Source organism: Nerophis lumbriciformis, linkage group LG17, assembly GCF_033978685.3.
Source record: "Nerophis lumbriciformis linkage group LG17, RoL_Nlum_v2.1, whole genome shotgun sequence".
Classification (NCBI taxonomy): Eukaryota; Metazoa; Chordata; class Actinopteri; order Syngnathiformes; family Syngnathidae; genus Nerophis; species Nerophis lumbriciformis.
The window spans coordinates 1,940,101-1,965,000 of record NC_084564.2 but is presented as its reverse complement, the minus strand read 5'-3'; the positions used below and the strand labels follow the sequence as shown (position 1 = coordinate 1,965,000).

The 24,900-nt window shown below is 41.6% G+C and overlaps 1 protein-coding gene and 1 long non-coding RNA gene across 3 annotated transcripts in view; one reads left to right on the top strand and one right to left on the bottom strand.

Moving 5' to 3' along the window:
- LOC133614349 (uncharacterized) overlaps positions 1-20,595 on the bottom strand; it is a 94,061-nt gene extending 73,466 nt beyond the window's left edge. The window contains exons 1-2 of the long non-coding RNA XR_009816563.1: positions 20,457-20,595; positions 20,102-20,189 (exon numbers count right to left, since the gene is read on the bottom strand). This is a non-coding gene — a long non-coding RNA (uncharacterized lncRNA). The remainder of the gene's footprint in view (positions 1-20,101; positions 20,190-20,456) is intronic.
- Positions 20,596-20,674: 79 nt separating this feature from the next.
- pld3 (phospholipase D family member 3) overlaps positions 20,675-24,900 on the top strand; it is a 29,236-nt gene continuing 25,010 nt past the window's right edge. For both annotated transcript variants that reach the window (XM_061972195.1, XM_061972196.1), the window contains exons 1-2: positions 20,675-20,831; positions 23,505-23,593. In XM_061972195.1, the coding sequence (XP_061828179.1) occupies positions 23,567-23,593 (27 nt within the window). In that variant the 5' untranslated portion in view covers positions 20,675-20,831; positions 23,505-23,566. The remainder of the gene's footprint in view (positions 20,832-23,504; positions 23,594-24,900) is intronic.

Sequence of the window (24,900 nt, the reverse complement as noted above, 5' to 3'; positions counted from 1 at the left end):
CGAAAGGACAAGATCACGGGTACAAGCGGCCGAAATGAGTTTCCTCCGCCGGGTGGCGGGGCTCTCCCTTAGAGATAGGGTGAGAAGCTCTGCCATCCGGGAGGAGCTCAAAGTAAAGCCGCTGCTCCTCCACATGGAGAGGAGCCAGATGAGGTGGTTCGGGCATCTGGTCAGGATGCCACCCGAACGCCTCCCTAGGAAGGTGTTTCGGGCACGTCCGACCGGTAGGAGGCCGCGGGGAAGACCCAGGACACGTTGGGAAGACTATGTCTCCCGGCTGGCCTGGGAACGCCTCGGGATCCCCCGGGAGGAGCTGGACGAAGTGGCTGGGGAGAGGGAAGTCTGGGCTTCCCTGCTTAAGCTGCTGCCCCCGCGACCCGACCTCGGATAAGCGGAAGAAGATGGATGGATGGATGGCATTTTGTGGATGTTTGGACGATATTTTCACACACTTAGCGCAGTGGAAATATGATTGGATATGGTTTAACGGATAGAATAAAACAAAATTCTGCAAATAAATAGCATTTATTTTCCCATTATACTGGTACTTTAAGGGTTAAACTAATGAAGAGGTTTAACCAGAGCGGCGGTGGCTCCGCCCCTTCTCGGTACACCCAGGCTTTCTTCGACCGCTGGGTAATCAGTTACCTGCTCTATCGAACCTCTTCTACACACACACACACACACACACACACACACACACACACACACACACACACACACACACACACACACACACACACACACACACAGTCTCCAAAGTCCACTATTTCCTCACTAATGTGGGCAAAAAGCTAAAATTGTACCAAACATAAGCAAGCATCAAGACAATTAAAGCTGCTGATGTTTGAGGATGAAGATTACCTTTTTGGTCATGGTCTCAAAAAAAATTTACCTCTTCTAGGGTTTTTAATAATTTGTTTGTTGGCGTTGCACAAAGATTGCCAAACTGATTTCTTTGAAAGTGCACACGTCAATATTTGTTGCGTTTTCAGAGGGGCCATTGGTAGTGTAGTGGGTCACGTAGCGGCTTTTCTTGTAGCTGGTTTGGGATCTGGCAAATTAAGGCCGTTCACCCCGAGTCAGAGGTGTCCAAGGTTTTCCCACCAACTACGTTTTTTTGCATTAAAAGATGCTAAAAAGGTCACATTATAGGGGTACAGCAAATTTGATATTGAAACGGATACCAAGCATAAACTGTACAAGTCTAGCATCGCCATACTTGCCAACCTTGAGACCTCCAATTTCGGGGGGTGGGTGCGGGCGTGGTTAAGAGGGGAGGAGTATATTTACAGCAAGAATTCACCAAGTATTTCATATATATATATATATATATATATATATATATAAGAAATAATTGACTTTCAGTGAATTCTAGCTATATACAGGTAAAAGCCAGTAAATTAGAATATTTTGAAAAACTTGATTTATTTCAGTAATTGCATTCAAAAGGTGTAACTTGTACATTATATTTATTCATTGCACACAGACTGATGCATTCAAATGTTTATTTCATTTAATTTTGATGATTTGAAGTGGCAACAAATGAAAATCCAAAATTCCGTGTGTCACAAAATTAGAATATTACTTAAGGCTAATACAAAAAAGGGATTTTTAGAAATGTTGGCCAACTGAAAAGTATGAAAATGAAAAATATGAGCATGTACAATACTCAATACTTGGTTGGAGCTCCTTTTGCCTCAATTACTGCGTTAATGCGGCGTGGCATGGAGTCGATGAGTTTCTGGCACTGCTCAGGTGTTATGAGAGCCCAGGTTGCTCTGATAGTGGCCTTCAACTCTTCTGCGTTTTTGGCTCTGGCATTCTGCATCTTCCTTTTCACAATACCCCACAGATTTTCTATGGGGCTAAGGTCAGGGGAGTCGGCGGGCCAATTTAGAACAGAAATACCATGGTCCGTAAACCAGGCACGGGTAGATTTTGCGCTGTGTGCAGGCGCCAAGTCCTGTTGGAACTTGAAATCTCCATCTCCATAGAGCAGGTCAGCAGCAGGAAGCATGAAGTGCTCTAAAACTTGCTGGTAGACGGCTGCGTTGACCCTGGATCTCAGGAAACAGAGTGGACCGACACCAGCAGATGACATGGCACCCCAAACCATCACCCAACCATGCAAATTTTGCATTTCCTTTGGAAATCGAGGTCCCAGAGTCTGGAGGAAGACAGGAGAGGCACAGGATCCACGTTGCCTGAAGTCTAGTGTAAAGTTTCCACCATCAGTGATGGTTTGGGGTGCCATGTCATCTGCTGGTGTCGGTCCACTCTGTTTCCTGAGATCCAGGGTCAACGCAGCCGTCTACCAGCAAGTTTTAGAGCACTTCATGCTTCCTGCTGCTGACCTGCTCTATGGAGATGGAGATTTCAAGTTCCAACAGGACTTGGCGCCTGCACACAGCGCAAAATCTACCCGTGCCTGGTTTACGGACCATGGTATTTCTGTTCTAAATTGGCCCGCCAACTCCCCTGACCTTAGCCCCATAGAAAATCTGTGGGGTATTGTGAAAAGGAAGATGCAGAATGCCAGACCCAAAAACGCAGAAGAGTTGAAGGCCACTATCAGAGCAACCTGGGCTCTCATAACACCTGAGCAGTGCCAGAAACTCATCGACTCCATGCCACGCCGCATTAACGCAGTAATTGAGGCAAAAGGAGCTCCAACCAAGTATTGAGTATTGTACATGCTCATATTTTTCATTTTCATACTTTTCAGTTGGCCAACATTTCTAAAAATCCCTTTTTTGTATTAGCCTTAAGTAATATTCTAATTTTGTGACACACGGAATTTTGGATTTTCATTTGTTGCCACTTCAAATCATCAAAATTAAATGAAATAAACATTTGAATGCATCAGTCTGTGTGCAATGAATAAATATAATGTACAAGTTACACCTTTTGAATGCAATTACTGAAATAAATCAAGTTTTTCAAAATATTCTAATTTACTGGCTTTTACCTGTATATCGTGGTATCGTGACATGGCCTAAAAATATCGAGATGTTAAAAAATGGCCCTATTGCCCAGCCCTAGTTCAATGATGCCATTTCTGTTTGTCATGTATAATTGTGTCTATTTTGTGTTTATCCTTGAATAAACAAGTCAGTTTCTTGTTACCAACCATTGTGTATTATTCAAACTCCCCTAATTCAGCTGGCTAGTTGTTATCAAGAGTACTAAAACCCTTTTCAACATGATTCTGACAACTAAGTAGGCTAAATAACTTTAAACTTTAATACATGCTCGGATAGGCCAGTGTCGGCCAGTATCGGTATCGGATAGCAGAGGTGGGTAGAGTAGCCAGAAATTGTACTCAAGTAAGAGTACTGTTACTTTAGAGATTTATTACTCAAGTAAAAGTAAGGAGTAGTCACCCAAATATTTACTTGAGTAAAAGTAAAAAGTATGTTGTGAAAAAACTACTCAAGTACTGAGTAACTGATGAGTAACATATACACACACACACATATATATATATATATATATATATATATACACATATATATATATACATACATTGATATATACAGTATATAATTTATATTTATTTATTTTGCCGTTTTTGTTTACATGTTAAAGGTGTTTTAATGAATATACATGCATGTTTAACACATATAGATTCCTTTCTTTCATGAAGACAAGAATATAAGTTGGTGTATTACCTGATTCTGATGACTTGCATTGATTGTAATCAGACAGTAGTGATGATAACGTCCACGTTTTCAAATGGAGGAGAAAAAAAGTTCCTCCTTTCTGTCTAATACCACATGAAAGTGGTTGGTTTTTGGCTTCTTATTCGTCCAGCTTCCATATTCGTTTTTATACACTTTACAAGAAATACATTGGCGGCAAACTCCGTAGCTTGCTAGCTTGTTTGCGCTGGCTTTCGGAGACTCTTATTTTGAAAGCGCAGGCGCGATGGAGCGGCACTTTTATTGTGAAGACAGGAACTGTGCGGTCAGTCTTTAGGCTTTTGACGGGATGTACGGTTGAAACAAAAAAGGGTCTTTTTTCCTTCACACTTTTGATTGATTGATTGGAACTTTTATTAGTAGATTGCACAGTACAGTACATATTCCGTACAATTGACCACTAAATGGTAACACCCCAATAAGTTTTTCAACTTGTTTAAGTCAGGTCATGTGACCCCTGGCTCTGTTTGATTGGTCCAACGTCACCAGTGACTGCATCTGATTGGTGGAACGGAGTGAACGTCACCAGTGACTGTATTTGTTGAAACGCAGGCACTATGAAGGTCTGTCTGACAGACCAAAACAAACAAAGCGTGCATTAACAGATCGATAAAAATTAGTAGCGAGTAGCGAGCTGAATGTAGATAAAAGTAGCGGAGTAAAAGTAGCGTTTCTTCTCTATAAATATACTCAAGTAAAAGTAAAAGTATGTTGCATTAAAACTACTCTTAGAAGTACAATTTATCCCAAAAGTTACTCAAGTAGATGTAACGGAGTAAATGTAGCGCGTTACTACCCACCTCTGTCGGATAGGAAGTGCAAAAACAACATCGGTATCGGATCGGAAGTGCAAAAACCTGGATCGGACACATCCCTAACACACGGCGCTCAAAAATATGTCAAAATGTTTTAGTACAACTTTGGTGAGCTACAAAGCCGCACCGCTTGATGGAACGCGGAGCATTACATCTACCATAGTCAGACGTGCTGTGCTTCAACATACGGGTTTTATTGTGGTGTGTGTGACCCAAAATGGCACCTATTAGGAGACATCTGGCGTTTGTTTCGCAATGTCATGCAAAACCAACTTTTTTACCTACCTATTGGTACCTGCTGATGTGTTTTTGGGATGTGCGTGAGTACCGAAAATTTGAGCGTGTACGCCGTTGTAGTCCGCGCCGTAGTCTATAAGCTCCTTTTTTTTCCTCTATCCTCTTGTTGCGGGGCATTCATCTTCCGCTGTTGCCATTTCTAATACAAAGTAGTGTACAGTTCTGACTTATATCTACGTCCATCCATCCATCCATCTTCTTCCCCTTATCCGAGATCGGGTCGCGGGGGCAGCAGCTTAAGCAGGGAAGCCCAGACTTCCCTCTCCCCAGCCACTTCGTCCAGCTCTTCCTGTGGGACCCCGAGGCGTTCCCAGGCCAGCCGGGAGACATAGTCTTCCCAACGTGTCCTGGGTCTTCCCCGCGGCCTCCTACCGGTGGGACGTGCCCTAAACACCTCCCTAGGGAGGCGTTCGGGTGGCATCCTGACCAGATGCCCGAACCACCTCATCTGGCTCCTCTCAATGTGGAGGAGCAGCGGCTTTACTTTGAGCTCCCCCCGGATGACAGAGCTTCTCACCCTATCTCTAAGGGAGAGCCCCACCACCCGGCGGAGGAAACTCATTTCGGCCGCTTGTACCCGTGATCTTGTCCTTTCGGTCATAACCCAAAGCTCATGACCATAGGTGAGGATGGGAACGTAGATCGACCGGTAAATTGAGAGCTTTGCCTTCCGGCTCAGCTCCTTCTTCACCACAACGGATCGATACAGCGTCCGCATTACTGAAGACGCCGCACCGATCCGCCTGTCGATCTCACGATCCACTCTTCCCCCACTCGTGAACAAGACTCCGAGGTACTTGAACTCCTCCACTTGGGGCAAGATCTCCTCCCCAACCCGGAGATGGCACTCCACCCTTTTCCGGGCGAGAACCATGGACTCGGACTTGGAGGTGCTGATTCTCATCCCAGTCGCTTCACACTCAGCTGCGAACCGATCCAGTGAGAGCTGAAGATCCGGGCCAGATGAAGCCATCAGGACCACATCATCTGCAAAAAGCAGAGACCTAATCCTGCAGCCACCAAACCAGATCCCCTCAACGCCTTGACTGCGCCTAGAAATTCTGTCCATAAAAGTTATGAACAAAATCGGTGACAAAGGGCAGCCTTGGCGGAGTCCAACCCTCACTGGAAACGTGTCCGACTTACTACCGGCAATGCGGACCAAGCTCTGGCACTGATCATACAGGGAGCGGACTGCCACAATCAGACAGTCCGATACCCCGTACTCTCTGAGCACTCCCCACAGGACTTCCCAAGGGACACGGTCGAATGCCTTCTCCAAGTCCACAAAACACATGTAGACTGGTTGGGCAAACTCCCATGCACCCTCAAGGACCCTGCGGAGAGTATAGAGCTGGTCCACAGTTCCACGACCAGGACGAAAACCACACTGTTCCTCCTGAATCCGAGGTTCGACTATCCGGCGTAGCCTCCTCTCCAGTACACCTGAATAGACTTTACCGGGAAGGCTGAGGAGTGTGATCCCACGATAGTTGGAACACACCCTCCGGTTCCCCTTCTTAAAGAGAGGAACCACCACCCCGGTCTGCCAATCCAGAGGTACCGCCCCCGATGTCCACGCGATGTTGCAGAGTCTTGTCAACCAAGACAGCCCCACAACATCCAGAGCCTTAAGGAACTTCGGGCGGATATCATCCACCCCCGGGGCCTTGCCACCGAGGAGCTTTTTAACTACCTCGGCAACCTCAGCCCCAGAAATAGGAGAGCCCACCTCAGTGTATTATTCAAACTCACCTAATTCAGCTGGCTAGTTGTTATCAAGAGTACTAAAACCCTTTTCAACATGAATCTGACAACTAAGTAGGCTAAATAACTTTAAACTTTAATACATGCTCGGATAGGCCAGTGTCGGCCAGTATCGGTATCGGATCGGAAGTGCAAAAACAACATCGGTATCGGATCGGAAGTGCAAAAACCTGGATCGGACACATCCCTAACACACGGCGCTCAAAAATATGTCAAAATGTTTTAGTACAACTTTGGTGAGCTACAAAGCCGCACCGCCTGATGGAACGCAGAGCATTACGTCTACCATAGTCAGACGTGCTGTGCTTCAACATACGGGTTTTACTGTGGTGTGTGTGACCCAAAATGGCACCTATTAGGAGACAATATCTGGCGTTTATTTTGCAACGTCATGCAAAACCAACTTTTTTACCTACCTATTGGTACCTGCTGATGTGTTTTTGGGATGTGCGTGAATGTGTACCGTAGTCTATAAGCTCCTTTTTTTCCCTCTATCCTCTTGTTGCGGGGCATTCGTCTTCCGCTGTTGCCATTTCTAACACAAAGTAGTGTACAGTTCTGACTTATATCTACGGAAGCACTAAAATCTGCAACAAAGATGATGGGGAGAAGTGGAGGCATGTAAATAAAACGGCGCATCCTGAAGAAAACGGCTTGAAGATGGTCTGTAAAACATAATCTATGCAACATTTTGACTACAGAACCACCATTACATGTTATGTAGACCACAAGGAAATGTTTTAAATGTAGAAAATAATCATAATATGACCCCTTTAATGCGCCTTTTGTATGAAAAGAGACCTGAATAGACCCACTCATCGGCAGTGCGCCCTACCACACCACAGTTTGACCCGACACCCCTCCGCCTTGTGAGTGGGTTATCTGTCAGCCTTCACCTGAAGCTGAACGACCGGTTCGTTTGCCCGCCCCCACGCCGACCTTTCACTGGTGTACTTCCTAGCATGACCCCGCCCTGGTCACAGAGTCCAGCTCACGTAGACGTAGGCGGACAGAAAGAACTGGCCAACTGTCAAAATCAATTCCTGGTCACATGGTCTACTCTCTAAATCAGCCAAGGAAGGCGAGGCGTCACCTCAGGCCTGTTGGGGACACATTGGACTCAGTGGGGCGGCAACAAACTGACCACCTGAGATGTTGCAAAAACAACTTTTGGAGCCACAGGAAAGGTTTTAAAGTTGAACCACGCCTCTGATAAGAAGGACCATATTTAGGTCTGACGGGAAAAGGCTTCCATAGGTGTGGGTTCTTTGGACTTTTGCAACAGTTGCAGGAAGTGGGGGCAGAAAGGGTTGATTTTGTGTATTTGGTCCAGTGATGACCTCATTCCAAAAAAAAACCCAGGGTCGAACCCAGGGGCCAGGCTGGTCCTCACCTGGAGGGGCCATTGCAGTAAGGAGGCTGTTTAAATGAGAGGTTCTTAACATTTTGGAGCTCGGGGTCCAACTTTACTACAGAGGGGCCCAGAGCCCACTCAAATATTAACACTGAATTAGTCATCTTACTCTTGACTGTATTCCATACTTGCCAACCTTGAGACCTCCGATTTCGGGAGGTGGGGGGTGGGGGCGTGGTCGGGGGTGGGGCGGGGCGTTGTTGGGGGCGTGGTTAAGAGGGGAGGAGTATATTGACAGCTAGAATTCACCAAGTCAAGTATTTCATACACATATATATATATATATATATATATATATATATATATATATATGTGTGGGAAAAAAAATCACAAGACTATTTCATCTCTACAGGCCTGTTTCATGAGGGAGGGTACCCTCAATCGTCAGGAGATTTTAATGGGAGCATTCGCATACCATGGTTTATATAGGGCACAGAGTGGGTGGGTACAGGCTGGCCTAAGGGCGTGGTGATTGGCTCATGTGTTACCTAGGAGGTGTTTCCGTCTATGGCGGCATGTTGTTACAATTTCGCTGCGCTTGTTGAGGGATGACAGGTCTGGACGGTAAATAATAAACAGTTTCTCTTTCAAGCATAGGTTGCATCTTTTATTACCACTATTGTAAGGTGTGCTGGATGCAAGAATTTGCCATGTTATTGAATATTCAACATTATTGTCTTTGAGGTCCCAAATGTGTTTGCTGAGTTCTGTGGTATTTCGCAGGTTTTTGTTCCTGAAAGAAGCCTTGTGATTGTTCCATCTGGTTTTGAATTCTCCCTCGGTTAATCCTACATATGTGTCGGATGTGTTAATGTCCTTGCGTATTACCTTAGATTGGTAGACAACTGATGTTTGTAAGCACCCCCCGTTGAGGGGGCAATCAGGTTTCTTTCGACAATTACATCCTTTGTTGGTTTTGGAGTCGCTCTGTCTGAGGGCCGACGGCTCATTTGCAATTGTTTTGTTGTGGTTTGAGATGATTTGTCGTATATTGTTCATGCAGCTGTAGCTCAATTTAATGTTGTTCTTGTTGAATACTTTTCTTAGGATGTTGTCTTTGGGAAAGTGTTTGTCAATCAGATTGAGGAATTTGTGTCCAATGTTCGTTGAGACGTTTTTGCTGTATGGGGGGTTGTACCAGATGATGTCGTTCCGTTTTCTGTTCTTTTTTGGCTGGTTTCCTGGCGTGGGTTCATAGGTGAGGGTGAAATTGTATCCGCTTTCATCAAGGGCTTTTTGGTACGGGGGGGTTGCTTGGTCAAATTCAGCTTTGCTAGATGACAGCATCGATAGCCTTTTATTGATTCCGGTAGGTATTCTTTTCGTGGTGGTGGGTGGGTGGTTGCTGTCATGGTGCACGTATTGGAGTGTTGTGTTGGGTTTCGTGAATGGTTGGTAGCTGTTATTTCTCAGGTTGAAAGTGACGTCAAGGAAGTTGACGGTTTGCTTGTTGGCTTCAATCGTGATCCGTAGGCCGTTCTCTTTGAAAATTTGGCATATGCGCTTCTTGGTATTCTCGCTGCTCCTTGGTGAGGCGCGACACACTGCCAGTCCGTCATCACGGTAAATACCAAGGTTCAGATTGAGGCTAGCGAGCTGGGAGAGGAGGAAACTTCCATATATATATATATATATATATATGTATATATGTGTATATATATATATGTGTATATATATATATATATATATATATATATATATATATATATATATATATATATATATATATATATATATATATATATATATATTTATATATATTTTTATATATATAGATATCTACATCCTGAAAATATGCAAACAAACTGTGTTTAGATAATTGATACTTCAAACTTGCATAAATAAATATTAAGGAATATAACATAACTTGGCTTCTGGGAGTTTCAAAATGTAATGAATAAAATGCTAAAGTTGTTGATAAACAAGCAATTATTTTAATAATTAATTATGGTCATTTTAAATGAATTATTATGATAATTTAAAATCAATTATTTCAAATATGTTTATTTTAATGTATAATTATATGGCTGGATGTAATAAGGAGTCACAAAAAATACAAATAAAAATACAATTAATTTTGATGTTTTTAGCAAAATATAGTAAAAATTTATTTATTTTTTTTAATTTTTTTAATTAATAAAAATATTTATTTTTAGGTAAAATAAACATAATACCGGTAATACAATTTATCTCTAGTCTGGATGATTTAGTTCTTGTCACCCTGTTGTCCTCCCGTCATGAAAAAAGGCTGTCCTCACTCAGGTCCGCATGGAGCTGGAGGGGGCGTGGCCTCCAGCTCCGGCTGAAAATCGGGAGATTTTCGGGAGAATATTTGTCCCGGGAGGTTTTGGGGAGAGGCGCTGAATTTCGGGAGTCTCCCGGAAAATTCGGGAGGGTTGGCAAGTATGCTGTATTCATATTCAAGAGTTATATCTAACCTACTTACAGTTTAACAGGATAAACCTTGCCAAATGATGTGGGCGCGCATGGAGTCGTATATCAACATGGACGGAGCTGCGTGAAAAAAGCCACCCGGCCTCTTCGCGTAAACTTACCTTAACCACTCGCTCATCTTTTCTTCATCCATCCATCCCTTCGAGTTAGCTTTTATGATGACGCCGGCTGGAAAGGTCTCTTTTGGCAAGGTCTTCCTTTTGAATATCACCATGGGTGGAAGTTTCTGGCCATTAGCATGGCAAGCTAGAACCACAGTGAAGGATGACTTCTCATTCCCTGTGGTGCGAATATTCACCGTACGTGCTCCCGTTGTATCCACAGTGCGGTTCACAGGAATATCAAAAGTCAGTGGAACCTCGTCCATGTTGATAATGTTCTCTGGCCGGATCTTTTTTTCAGCTATCTTGTTTTTACAATATGCACGGAAAGTAGCCAGCTTTTCTTGAAAGTCTTTAGGCAGTTGCTGTGAAATAGTAATCCGTGTGCGGATGGAGAGATTGCGTCTTTTCATGAACCGGAAACCTGTCGCTTAGTAGGAGCCATTTTGTGGTCTTTACAGATGTAAACACACAAAGGAAATGAAACGTAATATCCGCGCGCTTCTTCTTCTTCTTGTACGCGGGTGGGTGGTTGCTTACAGTAGAAGAAGAAGTGCTTCCTGTTCTATGGGGGCGGGTGCTTACCTTGGCGGTTGCTTGCGTAGAAGAAGAAGCACTTCCTCTTCTACGGGGAAAAAAGATGGCGGCTGTTTACCGTAGTTGCGAGACCGAAACTTTATGAAAATGAATCTTAATATTAATCCATATATAAAGCGCACCGGGTTATAAGCCGCACTGTCAGCTTTTGAGTAAATTTGTGGTTTTTAGGTGCGGCTAATAGTGCGGAAAATACGGTAATCAGTTATATTAAAAAGAAAGGAGTTATAAAAAACTGCTGAAACATACATTTACATACACACACACAATTACAGAGTGCTAGAATAAATACATTCTATCTAAATGAATGATAAATAATAATAATGTAGACGTTTCTTAAATAAATGTAGGTGCAAATGAAAATACTGCTTCACCACTTCAGTCATAATTTTTGCGCTAAGGAAACTTCTCTATGACTTTAGCTTGTCATTACTGCCACTGCTGGAAAAGTGTATTACAACTGAGTCCTGCTGCGACCCGTACTTAGACTTAGACATTAGACTTAGACAAACTTTATTGATCCACAAGGGAAATTGTTCCACGGACCACTACTGGGAAACTGATATTTTTTGGTGGCCCTCTAAGGGGAGCAAACGGACCAACAATTGGCCCCGGCCCTATGGTTAAGAAACACTGGTCTAAAATACCCCACAAACCGTCAGGTGTTGGCGCCTCAAAGCACCCTGAGCTGGCGTTCCATTTCCTTCTCCACATCCTTTAACGGCACAGATGACTGCCTTTCCAAAGAGCCGTGTGTGTGTGTGTGTGTGTGTGTGTGTGTGTGTGTGTGTGTGTGTGTGTGTGTGTGTGTGTGTGTGTGTGTGTGTGTGGCGGGAGATAACCTCACACAGCTTTGAACAGATCAATAAAAAATTACTAATGGAGCCAACAGTGGAGTAGATAGAGCGAGTTTAAAAATATCTAGTTAAAAGGAGAAGTGGAAAAACTAAACAATTGTATTTTTCTTTCTTAATTTCTTTTTAATGAATCCAATTTCCCGTATTTTTCATATTCGACCTTATTACTATAAGCCGCAGACATACTGTATAACAGTACGAAAAGTTGTGTAACTGTTTATTTACATACCTTGATTGTTTCCAAACGCTTTTTGTCACAGGGCAGTAAAACGACTGATCAATGAAAAACAGAAGTCATCGTCATGGACCGACCAGCTGTGGAAGCGAGCTCTCCAAAAAGTCCACGGTGACGTTTTGGGGGAATTTACAAAACTGAAACATTACAAAAAGAATGCCATTGTAAGTTAATAATACGTACTTGTAAATGTGTTAGCATATTCGCTAATGCTAACCACTTGTGAGTAGCTTTATTACATTACCATAACGCGTAAAAATATGCATGAAAATGCTCCTACAGACATCACACATAGGATGGTTTAGTCAGTATGAACTGTTTTAGTTATATTGCAAAATGTACACAAGTGACGAATGAAGAATACAGGTAAAAGCCAGTAAATTAGAATATTTTGAAAAACTTGATTTATTTCAGTAATTGCATTCAAAAGGTGTAACTTGTACATTATATTTATTCATTGCACACAGACTGATGCATTCAAATGTTTATTTCATTTAATTTTGATGATTTGAAGTGGCAACAAATGAAAATCCAAAATTCCGTGTGTCACAAAATTAGAATATTACTTAAGGCTAATACAAAAAGGGATTTTTAGAAATGTTGGCCAACTGAAAAGTATGAAAATGAAAAATATGAGCATGTACAATACTCAATACTTGGTTGGAGCTCCTTTTGCCTCAATTACTGCGTTAATGCGGCGTGGCATGGAGTCGATGAGTTTCTGGCACTGCTCAGGTGTTATGAGAGCCCAGGTTGCTCTGATAGTGGCCTTCAACTCTTCTGCGTTTTTGGTTCTGGCATTCTGCATCTTCCTTTTCACAATACCCCACAGATTTTCTATGGAGCTAAGGTCAGGGGAGTTGGCGGGCCAATTTAGAACAGAAATACCATGGTCCGTAAACCAGGCACGGGTAGATTTTGCGCTGTGTGCAGGCGCCAAGTCCTGTTGGAACTTGAAATCTCCATCTCCATAGAGCAGGTCAGCAGCAGGAAGCATGAAGTGCTCTAAAACTTGCTGGTAGACGGCTGCGTTGACCCTGGATCTGAGGAAACAGAGTGGACCGACACCAGCAGATGACATGGCACCCCAAACCATCACCCAACCATGCAAATTTTGCATTTCCTTTGGAAATCGAGGTCCCAGAGTCTGGAGGAAGACAGGAGAGGCACAGGATCCACGTTGCCTGAAGTCTAGTGTAAAGTTTCCACCATCAGTGATGGTTTGGGGTGCCATGTCATCTGCTGGTGTCGGTCCACTCTGTTTCCTGAGATCCAGGGTCAACGCAGCCGTCTACCAGCAAGTTTTAGAGCACTTCATGCTTCCTGCTGCTGACCTGCTCTATGGAGATGGAGATTTCAAGTTCCAACAGGACTTGGCGCCTGCACACAGCGCAAAATCTACCCGTGCCTGGTTTACGGACCATGGTATTTCTGTTCTAAATTGGCCCGCCAACTCCCCTGACCTTAGCCCCATAGAAAATCTGTGGGGTATTGTGAAAAGGAAGATGCAGAATGCCAGACCCAAAAACGCAGAAGAGTTGAAGGCCACTATCAGAGCAACCTGGGCTCTCATAACACCTGAGCAGTGCCAGAAACTCATGGACTCCATGCCACGCCGCATTAACGCAGTAATTGAGGCAAAAGGAGCTCCAACCAAGTATTGAGTATTGTACATGCTCATATTTTTCATTTTCATACTTTTCAGTTGGCCAACATTTCTAAAAATCCCTTTTTTGTATTAGCCTTAAGTAATATTCTAATTTTGTGACACACGGAATTTTGGATTTTCATTTGTTGCCACTTCAAATCATCAAAATTAAATGAAATAAACATTTGAATGCATCAGTCTGTGTGCAATGAATAAATATAATGTACAAGTTACACCTTTTGAATGCAATTACTGAAATAAATCAAGTTTTTCAAAATATTCTAATTTACTGGCTTTTACCTGTACTCTTTAGGGTTCATATGTTTGTAAATCTGACTGTGATGAAGTCAGTGCCTCACCAGCCATCAACCTCACCGCACGTCACTGCACCAGGATACAAACACACCTTTGGCGACGTCACGTACTTATTAATATGAGAGTTCATATGCAAGTCACACACACACACACACACACACACACAGCAGGAAGTAACTCAACCGGTGACGTCCACGAATGAGTCATTTTACATCACTACACACCTTTAGGTGGATTTACCATCAAGAGGTCTAGTAAAGTACTTATTCTTCATTCAAACCATCCTGATAAGATACAGAAAAAGCAGCAAACCACACAAAAAAGTACACATGTGTCGCTGGTTGACGATGACAGAAAAGCAGCAGTTAGTAGAGAATATTTCAAGCGAGTATTGACTGGAAGCCAGCGTTTATGACTGACTGGCCCGTAACTCTGCAATAAACAGTAACCAGTCTGGGAAGGCGACAATAGATGCATGCAGGCACATTACCCATCATGCCTTACTATTTCAACTCATGTGCACCTGCGACAGGTAAACGTGCTTTTCACCTCACAATCTTGGAATTTCTTTCTTGCTTGCTTGCTTATCTGGTGGAAAGGTTTCACCCTCAACAAAAGGGAATATGACCTCACCCTTTCATAAAAGGCACATTCCACAGTTTTAACCCCCGACATTTTACTGCTCAAAATAAAGCACCTATGGGCAGAGGTGGGTAGTAACGCGCTACATTTACTCCGTTACATCTACTTGAGTAACTTTTGGGATAAATTGTACTTCTAAGAGTAGTTTTAATGCAACATACTTTTACTTTTACTTAAGTATATTTATAGAGAAGAAACGCTACTTTTACTCCGCTACTTTTATCTACATTCAGCTCGCTACTCGCTACTAATTTTTATCGATCTGTTAATGCACGCTTTGTTTGTTTTGGTCTGTCGGACAGACCTTCAAAGTGCCTGCCTTACTGGTGACGTTTCACTTCGTTCCACCAATCAGATGCAGTCACTGGTGACGTTCACTCCGTTCCACCAATCAGATGCAGTCACTGGTGACGTTGGACCAATCAAACAGAGCCAGGTGGTCACATGACCTGACTTAAACAAGTTGAAAAACGTATTGGGGTGTTACCATTTAGTGGTCAATTGTACGGAATATGTACTGTACTGTGCAATCTACTAATAAAAGTTCCAATCAATCAATCAAAAGTGTGAAGGAAAAAAGATACTTGTTTTATTTCAACCGTACCGTCAAAAGCCTAAAGACTGACCGCACATGAGGACGTTCCTGTCTTCACAATAAAAGTGCCGCGCCATCGCGCCTGCGCTTTCAAAACAAGAGTCTCCGAAAGCCAGCGTAAACAAGCTAGCAAGCTACGGAGTTTGACGCCAATATATTTCTTGTAAAGTGTATAAAAACGAATATGGAAGCTGGACAAATAGGATGCCAAAAACCAACCACTTTCATGTGGTATTAGACAGAAAGGAGGAACTTTTCTTCTCCTCCATTTGAAAACGTGGACGTTATCATCACTACTGTCTGATTACAATCAATGCAAGTCATCAGAATCAGGTAATACACCAACTTATATTCTTGTCTTCATTAAAGAAAGGAATCTATATGTGTTAAACATGCATGTATATTCATTAAAACACCTTTAACATGTAAACAAAAACAGCAAAATAAATACTTATAAATTATATACTGTATATATCAACGTATATGTATGTAAGTATATATATATATATATGTATGTAAGTATATATATATATATATATATATATATATATATATATATATATATATATATATATATATATATGATATGAGTGTGTATGTTACTCATCAGTTACTCAGTACTTGAGTAGTTTTTTCACAACATTCTTTTTACTTTTACTCAAGTAAATATTTGGGTGACTACTCCTTACTTTTACTTGAGTAATAAATCTCTAAAGTAACAGTACTCTTACTTGAGTACAATTTCTGGCTACTCTACCCACCTCTGCCTATGGGTCATTAAACATTTCAGGGTTTTTTTTCCAAAAGTTTGATCAGATCCCACTGATATTCCTAAATTGGATAATGTGAACACTGCACATAATTCACATATTAAAAGTGATACACGGTAGTTTTTGGCAAATAGAACTTCATGTGATAACTAATGCAGTGTTTTTCAACCACTAGTGTACCGTGAGATATTGTTTGGTGTGCCGTGGGAGATTATGTAATTTCACCTAATTGGGTTAAAAATATTTTTTGCAAACCAGTAATTATAATCCGCAAATGTGCCATTGTTGAGTGTCTGTGCTGTCTAGAGATCGGCAGAGTAGCCGTGTAATACTCTTCCATATCAGTAGGTGGCAGCAGGTAGCTAATTGCTTTGTAGATGTTGGGAACATGGTTATATGCGGACGACAGCAGGAGGCAGGGTGCAGGTAAAAAGGTATCTAATGCTTAAACCAAAACTAAACAAAGGGCGAGTGACACTAAGAAAAGGCATTGAAAATGAAACTAAAACTGAACTGGCTGCAAAGTAAACAAAAAATTAATGCTGGACGACAGCAAAGACTTACAGCGTGTGGAGCAGCAGACGGCGTCCACAAAGTACATCCGCACATGACATGACAATCAACAACAAAATAGGAGCGCAAGACAAAAAGTAGAACACTACACACAGGAAAACACCACAAAACTCCAAATAAGTCACGGCGTGAGGTGACAGGTGGTGACAGTACACCTACTTCATACATGCCAACTTTTGAAATCAGAAAAACCTAGTAGCCAGGGTCCAGGACAAAGTCCTGGTGGGGGGTTCAGGCTTCGCCCCCCGACGCAAAATGATTATTAGCATTCAGACAGGTTAAAATGTTGCTAAAACCATCACTTTTCTATCAGTCACAGTGACTTTTCAAAACAAAAACATTACAGCAAAAATCATATGGGTTGATTGACATGTTTATTCTGTAAGCTAACTTCAATAGTTTGAAATTATTTTGACAGTTAATGCCAGTTATCCTGTCAACCTTTCACAAGACTTTGTTAATTGAAAGTATAAACACTTTTTACAGTAAACAAATGGTAAAACAGTACTAAACAATTCCATAAAAAAAAAAAAATTGGTGTCATTATTAACTTTCTGTCCAAGCTTGTATAATCTACTGCCTTGTTCAATTGTAAAAAATATTCTGTGCCTAAAATTCACATTTCTATCACAATTATCATACTGTAAACATGGTAAGCTAACTTCATTACAATTAATAGTCCTGTCAATAGCATGGAATTACAATTCAAATGTAGTTTTTTTGTAAACCTTTCAAAAGAATTCAAAATATGAAAAATTAATGAAAATTAATTGAAGCCATCAGACACTTGAAAAGTGGCACATCACATCTCTAATGTAATCATTTTAACTTTTCAACAGAAATAGCACTGCAAAAATATTAAGGACATACTTCTGTATTTTGGTAGTTATGCTGTCAACATTTAACAAGATTTCTTCAACTTGGACTTGAAAGCATAAATAGTATAAACACTTTTAACAGTATAACAGTACTAAACAATTCCAATAGATAACATTGGTGTCATTACCTTTTTGTGGCTAAAATCCAAAAAACGTTGAAAGTTTTCCACATGTATCGCTAGCAACGGCATTAGACTTGTGTTTTTTTGTCCCAACGTGGTCTTTTACATCGCTAATTCCTCCGTGTCCGATCGAAAAATCTTGTCTGCACAAGGTGCAATTGGCGTAGTTTTCAACCTTTTTGGAAGGGATAATTATTCCCGGATAGGCTTTTGAATATTCTTCACGGAATGACTGCGGTTTTCTTTTCGGTTTAAGACTCGTTTGCCATTTTTCTCCGGCTGATTCCATGATCGTTCGCTCGTTTGGAAACAATGGCAACTGGTGCCTCGTGCTTGGCAGCGGTGCTATAAATAGCCTCGCGCATGGCATTCGGAATGGCTCGATAGGAAGTTACGGGAAGCAGTGTCGATTGTCATTGTTGTTACGCGATTTTGTGAATAAAACTTTAAAAAAAAAAAAAAAAATTAATTAATGAAAAACCGTATTTTTTATCACTGTAACCATAACCCGGAATAGGTTGATGAAAACCGTACTAATTACGGGAAAACCGGAGTAGTTGGCAGGTATGCTACTTTGAGACAAGAGCTATAGTGATGCATGCTTGGTTATGGTTTGAATTCATATCCACCAATTGCGAGAACAACTTTTTACTGTCAATATCGGCTGCTGAGTTTCATTTTTTAATGTTTTCTGCTGGTGGAGTGCCTCGGGATTTTTTCAATGAAAGACAATGTGCCTTGGCTCCAGGGCCGGCCCGTGGCATAGGCCGTATAGGCAAATGCTAAGGGCGCCGTCCATCAGGGGGCGCCACGCCAGTGCCACAAATGTTGGAGGAAAAAAAAAAAAAAAAAGTTGGTACTATTATTTCTAAATACAAAAAATAATCCCACATTAATTAAAATGCAAAGTAAAGCCTATTTAATAGAAATATTATTTGTTACAACATTACGCCCCCCCCCCCCCCTGCACGGTGCGCCCCCTCCCTTCCCGTATCATGACTCTTTTTGGACGTCACCACATCAAAAAATCAACACAAGATGTCAAAACGGCCAAAACTGTCAGGTGCCCAGGGAAGAAAAAAGAGAAAAGAAGAGGAGGAGAAACGAGAAAAGACAGAGGTAGCAGGTAGGTGAGCCGAACATGAAATTATTTGTCTGTTACAGAATGTGATAGTAACCTGGCTTTTTAGCATTAAGCTAATGTTACATGATTCGGCAATTGCTAATCAATAAATAGCTAGTTCTGTTTTAACGTCGGGTTAATATTGTGGAGGGGGCTAAATTGTTATGGAAAATAATAATGTAACGTTAGGTAATTACAGTACTCCCACCTTACATTCCTCAGGGACATTTGTATTAGATATTTTAAGCAGCTGTTTTTTGTTTACATTGTTATTGCCTTCTGGTTAGCTAATGTTTGCCATGCAGGTAATAGTCACTTTTCCACCCCTTTATATATTAGGTATAGTTGTAAGTAAAAAAAAAAGGTCAAAGACAAAGCTATTCGGTTTCTTGTGAGTATATACACTTCACTGCCGATGTGGGGGGGCGCCACCTAAAATCTTGCCTAAAGTTAAAGTTAAAGTACCAATGATTGTCACACACACACTAGGTGTGGCGAGATTATTCTCTGCATTTGACCCATCACCCTTGATCACCCCCTGGGAGGTGAGGGGAGCAGTGGGCAGCAGCGGTGGCCGCGCCCGGGAATCATCTTTGGTGATTTAACCCCCAATTCCAACCCTTGATGCTGAGTGCCAAGCAGGGAGGTAATGGGTCCCATTTTTTTATAGTCTTTGGTATGACTCGGCCGGGATTTGAACTCACAACCTACCGATCTCAGGGCGGACACTCTAAACACTAGGCCACTGAGTAGGTCTAGGGCGCCACATGACATGACAATCAACAACAAAATAGGAGCGCAAGACAAGAAGTAGAACACTACACACAGGAAAACACCACAAAACTCCAAATAAGTCACAGGTCGTGACAGTACACCTACTTTGAGACAAGAGCTATAGTGATGCATGCTTGGTTATGGTTTGAATTCATATCCACCAATTGCGAGAACAACTTTTTACTGTCAATATCGGCTGCTGAGTTTCATTTTTTTAATGTTTTCTGCTGGTGGTGCGCCTCGGGATTTTTTCATTGAAAAAAAATGTGCCTTGGCTCAGAAAGGTTGAAAAACACTTTCAATATGGCGCCCCTAGCGGCTACTTTAAGTATGGCTCACTCAATGTACCCCAAAAAAACAGCCCGTTTAGCCTTAACTGTCCACAAATGACAGCACTTATTTGACTTATTATGTACTCACATGTTCCTTTGGTCTTGTGGGTAGCATCTGGAGCGTTTTTAATCAAGAAGAACGTGACTTTAATTAGGTTCATCAATGGCGTCGTTCCCTTGTCAAAGAGTACACAAACACAAGATGATTACCGTCCATGTCGTTGGCCTTCTACGGGGAACGTTTGAATGAACAAGGATTACGGTAACACTTGTGGATAAGTGAATACGTCTCAAGAAGGTTATATATGGAGATGTAGTATTCATTCTTACCTTCATATGAAGGTAAGAATGAATACTACATCTCCGCTGTTATGGAAGCCCGCATTACTGACGACGTTGTATGTCAGTGTTAATAAACGTCAATATTTTTGTTGCATAATCACCTGGCAGAGCGTAATGGCCGACGGTGGTTGCAAATGAGGAGAAAGTTATCAAACTAGCTTATAGTCAGATGCAAACAAATAAGCCCTTGAGGGCCGCTTTTTCCGCTCTTGCTTAAATTCAAAGCAGGCCGACATCGCCCACTGGCGGTGGTACTACGTAACATGCAGGGGGAAGTCATGTGATCAACTCACGTTCTGATTGGCTGGCTGGTCCGGTCACATGACTATCACTGATTTCACTCTGAAGCTAGCTCGCCTCTCTGTTGACGCTGACCCATTTCTTTGATTTTTGTGATGAAAATAAGCTTGAAAAAGCTGCTTTAAAAGTGTTTTTTTTGTGTGGGGAATCTAGTGGGTCAGGACGCGTTCGAGCAGGTGAGTCAGATTTAAAATAACTTAAAGAAACGTGATTTTGCTCGGTCAGCGACTTGTTGACAAAACAAGCTCGCTTCCTCCAATGAAAGCATCACGTGTTGTGTTTATTTTTATTTTTAATTAGCACTCATTTATACTATGTTAATGCGTCAAGCTTTAGCATTATTATTTCTATCTTTTCAAATTGTATGACACACTTATTAACTTGCTCAATTCATCACCTAAAAACGCAAACAGTTGACTAAACGGACACTTTATGAAGGGATTATGGTTAAATAAATCGATCCAAATATCGATTTTATCGATATTCAATCACCTGTTTGTTTATTTTCACAACTTTCTGGAGGCTTTTGTTTTGTTGTTCAAATACGTCATACTTGCCAACCTTGAGACCCCCGAATTCGGGAAATGGGGGGTATATATTTTCAAAGATTTCTTATATTTATGTATAAACAGGTAAAAGCCAGTAAATTAGAATATTTTGAAAAACTTGATTTATTTCAGTAATTGCATTCAAAAGGTGTAACTTGTACATTATATTTATTCATTGCACACAGACTGATGCATTCAAATGTTTATTTCATTTAATTTTGATGATTTGAAGTGGCAACAAATGGAAATCCAAAATTCCGTGTGTCACAAAATTAGAATATTACTTAAGGCTAATACAAAAAAGGCATTTTTAGAAATGTTGGCCAACTGAAAAGTATGAAAATGAAAAATATGAGCATGTACAATACTCAATACTTGGTTGGAGCTCCTTTTGCCTCAATTACTGCGTTAATGCGGCGTGGCATGGAGTCGATGAGTTTCTGGCACTGCTCAGGTGTTATGAGAGCCCAGGTTGCTCTGATAGTGGCCTTCAACTCTTCTGCGTTTTTGGGTCTGGCATTCTGCATCTTCCTTTTCACAATACCCCACAGATTTTCTATGGGGCTAAGGTCAGGGGAGTTGGCGGGCCAATTTAGAACAGAAATACCATGGTCCGTAAACCAGGCACGGGTAGATTTTGCGCTGTGTGCAGGCGCCAAGTCCTGTTGGAACTTGAAATCTCCATCTCCATAGAGCAGGTCAGCAGCAGGAAGCATGAAGTGCTCTAAAACTTGCTGGTAGACGGCTGCGTTGACCCTGGATCTCAGGAAACAGAGTGGACCGACACCAGCAGATGACATGGCACCCCAAACCATCACCCAACCATGCAAATTTTGCATTTCCTTTGGAAATCGAGGTCCCAGAGTCTGGAGGAAGACAGGAGAGGCACAGGATCCACGTTGCCTGAAGTCTAGTGTAAAGTTTCCACCATCAGTGATGGTTTGGGGTGCCATGTCATCTGCTGGTGTCGGTCATGCTTCCTGCTGCTGACCTGCTCTATGGAGATGGAGATTTCAAGTTCCAACAGGACTTGGCGCCTGCACACAGCGCAAAATCTACCCGTGCCTGGTTTACGGACCATGGTATTTCTGTTCTAAATTGGCCCGCCAACTCCCCTGACCTTAGCCCCATAGAAAATCTGTGGGGTATTGTGAAAAGGAAGATGCAGAATGCCAGACCCAAAAACGCAGAAGAGTTGAAGGCCACTATCAGAGCAACCTGGGCTCTCATAACACCTGAGCAGTGCCAGAAACTCATCGACTCCATGCCACGCCGCATTAACGCAGTAATTGAGGCAAAAGGAGCTCCAACCAAGTATTGAGTATTGTACATGCTCATATTTTTCATTTTCATACTTTTCAGTTGGCCAACATTTCTAAAAATCCCTTTTTTGTATTAGCCTTAAGTAATATTCTAATTTTGTGACACACGGAATTTTGGATTTTCATTTGTTGCCACTTCAAATCATCAAAATTAAATGAAATAAACATTTGAATGCATCAGTCTGTGTGCAATGAATAAATATAATGTACAAGTTACACCTTTTGAATGCAATTACTGAAATAAATCAAGTTTTTCAAAATATTCTAATTTACTGGCTTTTACCTGTATGGTCCAAATCTTTTGCACCTCGGGAGAACAAACCACGCCATAGTCCAAGTCGTGACACAATGATTGTAAACAATTGTTGTGTGTTAATACTAATATTGATAAAATATTTATCTTTATTCTAAATATAATCATGATCAGTACCAACATTTCTAATACTTCTAACCGACCAAAACACTGTGATTCTGTTTTTGAAAAAATAACATGTTTGCTAAGTTTTAGCAAAATAGTATGGAAAACTTGAGGGCGGTTTAACACATTCATAAGCTGGCAGAAATACGGATTTGTTCTAACTGTGTCCTCGTTATTCCGTTAAAAAACACTATCACATGACCGCTAAAATCTGCACTAAGGCGTATAAGTACACGTGACATGTATCACAAATTGTCAGTATCAGCTAAAAAAAAGTCCATCGTCAAGCAGAAGTTATTTTGTGTTTTTCACCGCTTCCCTAAATCAATACCTCAGTCACACAATGACTATTTGTAACAATTATATTATTGTTATGATGTCTACGGGACATCCTAATAGCGCTGCATAACTAAAGCGAGTGAGTTCACAAAGAGTACAAAAGCTCCTGGAACCTTCTCTTTGTGCACAGCTCTTTGTCGGCTCACGTGATTGCTGCCGCTTTTGTCGTCAGGCGTTGTCGCCGCAAACGCAAGACATGAAACTGCTTCCTCCTGTCTACAGGAGAACATCTGACCATTTGGCCTGAGCCGCCGCATGAAATCGGAGCGACTTCCCGCGTGAACATGACGATAGACATCCCCTACGAGAAGGTAAAACGACACGGTTCTCTTGTTTCAATTCTCTTTTACACTTTATTTTGTGCTCGGCCATCTTTGACAAGCATTAAATATGACTTCATGACCGTTTTGTCAGTTTTGCTGGTTACCAGAGGTGTGGACTCGAGTCACATGACTTGGACTCGAGTCATGAATTTGATGACTTTAGACTCGACTTGACAAAATGTAAAAAGACTTGCAACTCGACTTAGACTTTAACATCAATGACTTGTGACTTCACTTGGACTTGAGCCTTTTGAATTGACATGACTTGACATGACTTGCTACTTTCCCCAAAACCCAAAGATGAAAAAGTTATTCGGGAGCGCTCCGTATTTTTCATTGTGTACTTGTCTATCAGCGTTGCGTGTGTCAGCTGGTGTGCTCTCAGTACAACAGCCAATCAAATTAGATCTACTTTGTTTTCATCACACAGCATTCATCCAATCAAATTGCAGGACAACCAACGAAGAAGACATGTCCAAACCACACACCAGTGAACAAAAAATGATACCTAAAATAATTTTGTTTGGGTATAAAAATTACGAGGTGGTCAACACAAAACGGTTTGCAGTATGCAACACATGCGGTTCGAAAATTACTGATGGAGAGGCAACAACGTACTTCCAACTTCGTCCGGCATTTGAAGTTGCACAAAGAAGGGTAAGTTTTGAATGTAAGATAACGTTTATTGGCTAAGTAACGTGACTTTTATTTGCTGTGTAGTTAAATCAGTGAGGCTGTAAACTCACTGCTAACGTTATAACGTTATTGCAAACACGGGAATCTGTTGCAGTTCACTACCTTATTCATACTTTTTGTTCAGTGATTTTTTTTTAAGCAGGGTTACGTTAGTCAATATATCACACGTAACGTTAGACGGCGGTCAGCAGCACCGCGTATTTTAGCCACCTAAAAAAAGACAAAAATAGTCAAATAAAGGTCAGTTAAAATGTATACTATATTATGAATATGTGTACCGTTTTAGCTAGCTTTCTGACATACTGTTGGTTGTTTACCTCAGTGGTCCCCAACCACCGGGCCGCGGCCCGGTACTGGTCCGTGGATCGATTGGTATCGGGCCGCACAAGAAATAATTTTTATTTTTTTATTTTTTTAATTAAATCAACATAAAAAACACAAGATACACTTACAAGTAGTGCACCAACCCAAAACAACTCTCTCCCCCCTTTTGTTCTGGGCATTGAACATGAAGACTCTTCCTTCACTGTTCCGAGTGGCCATGAGAGTCTTGGCAGTGCCTGCCTCCAGTGCTCCAGTGGAGCGAGTTTTCAGCCATG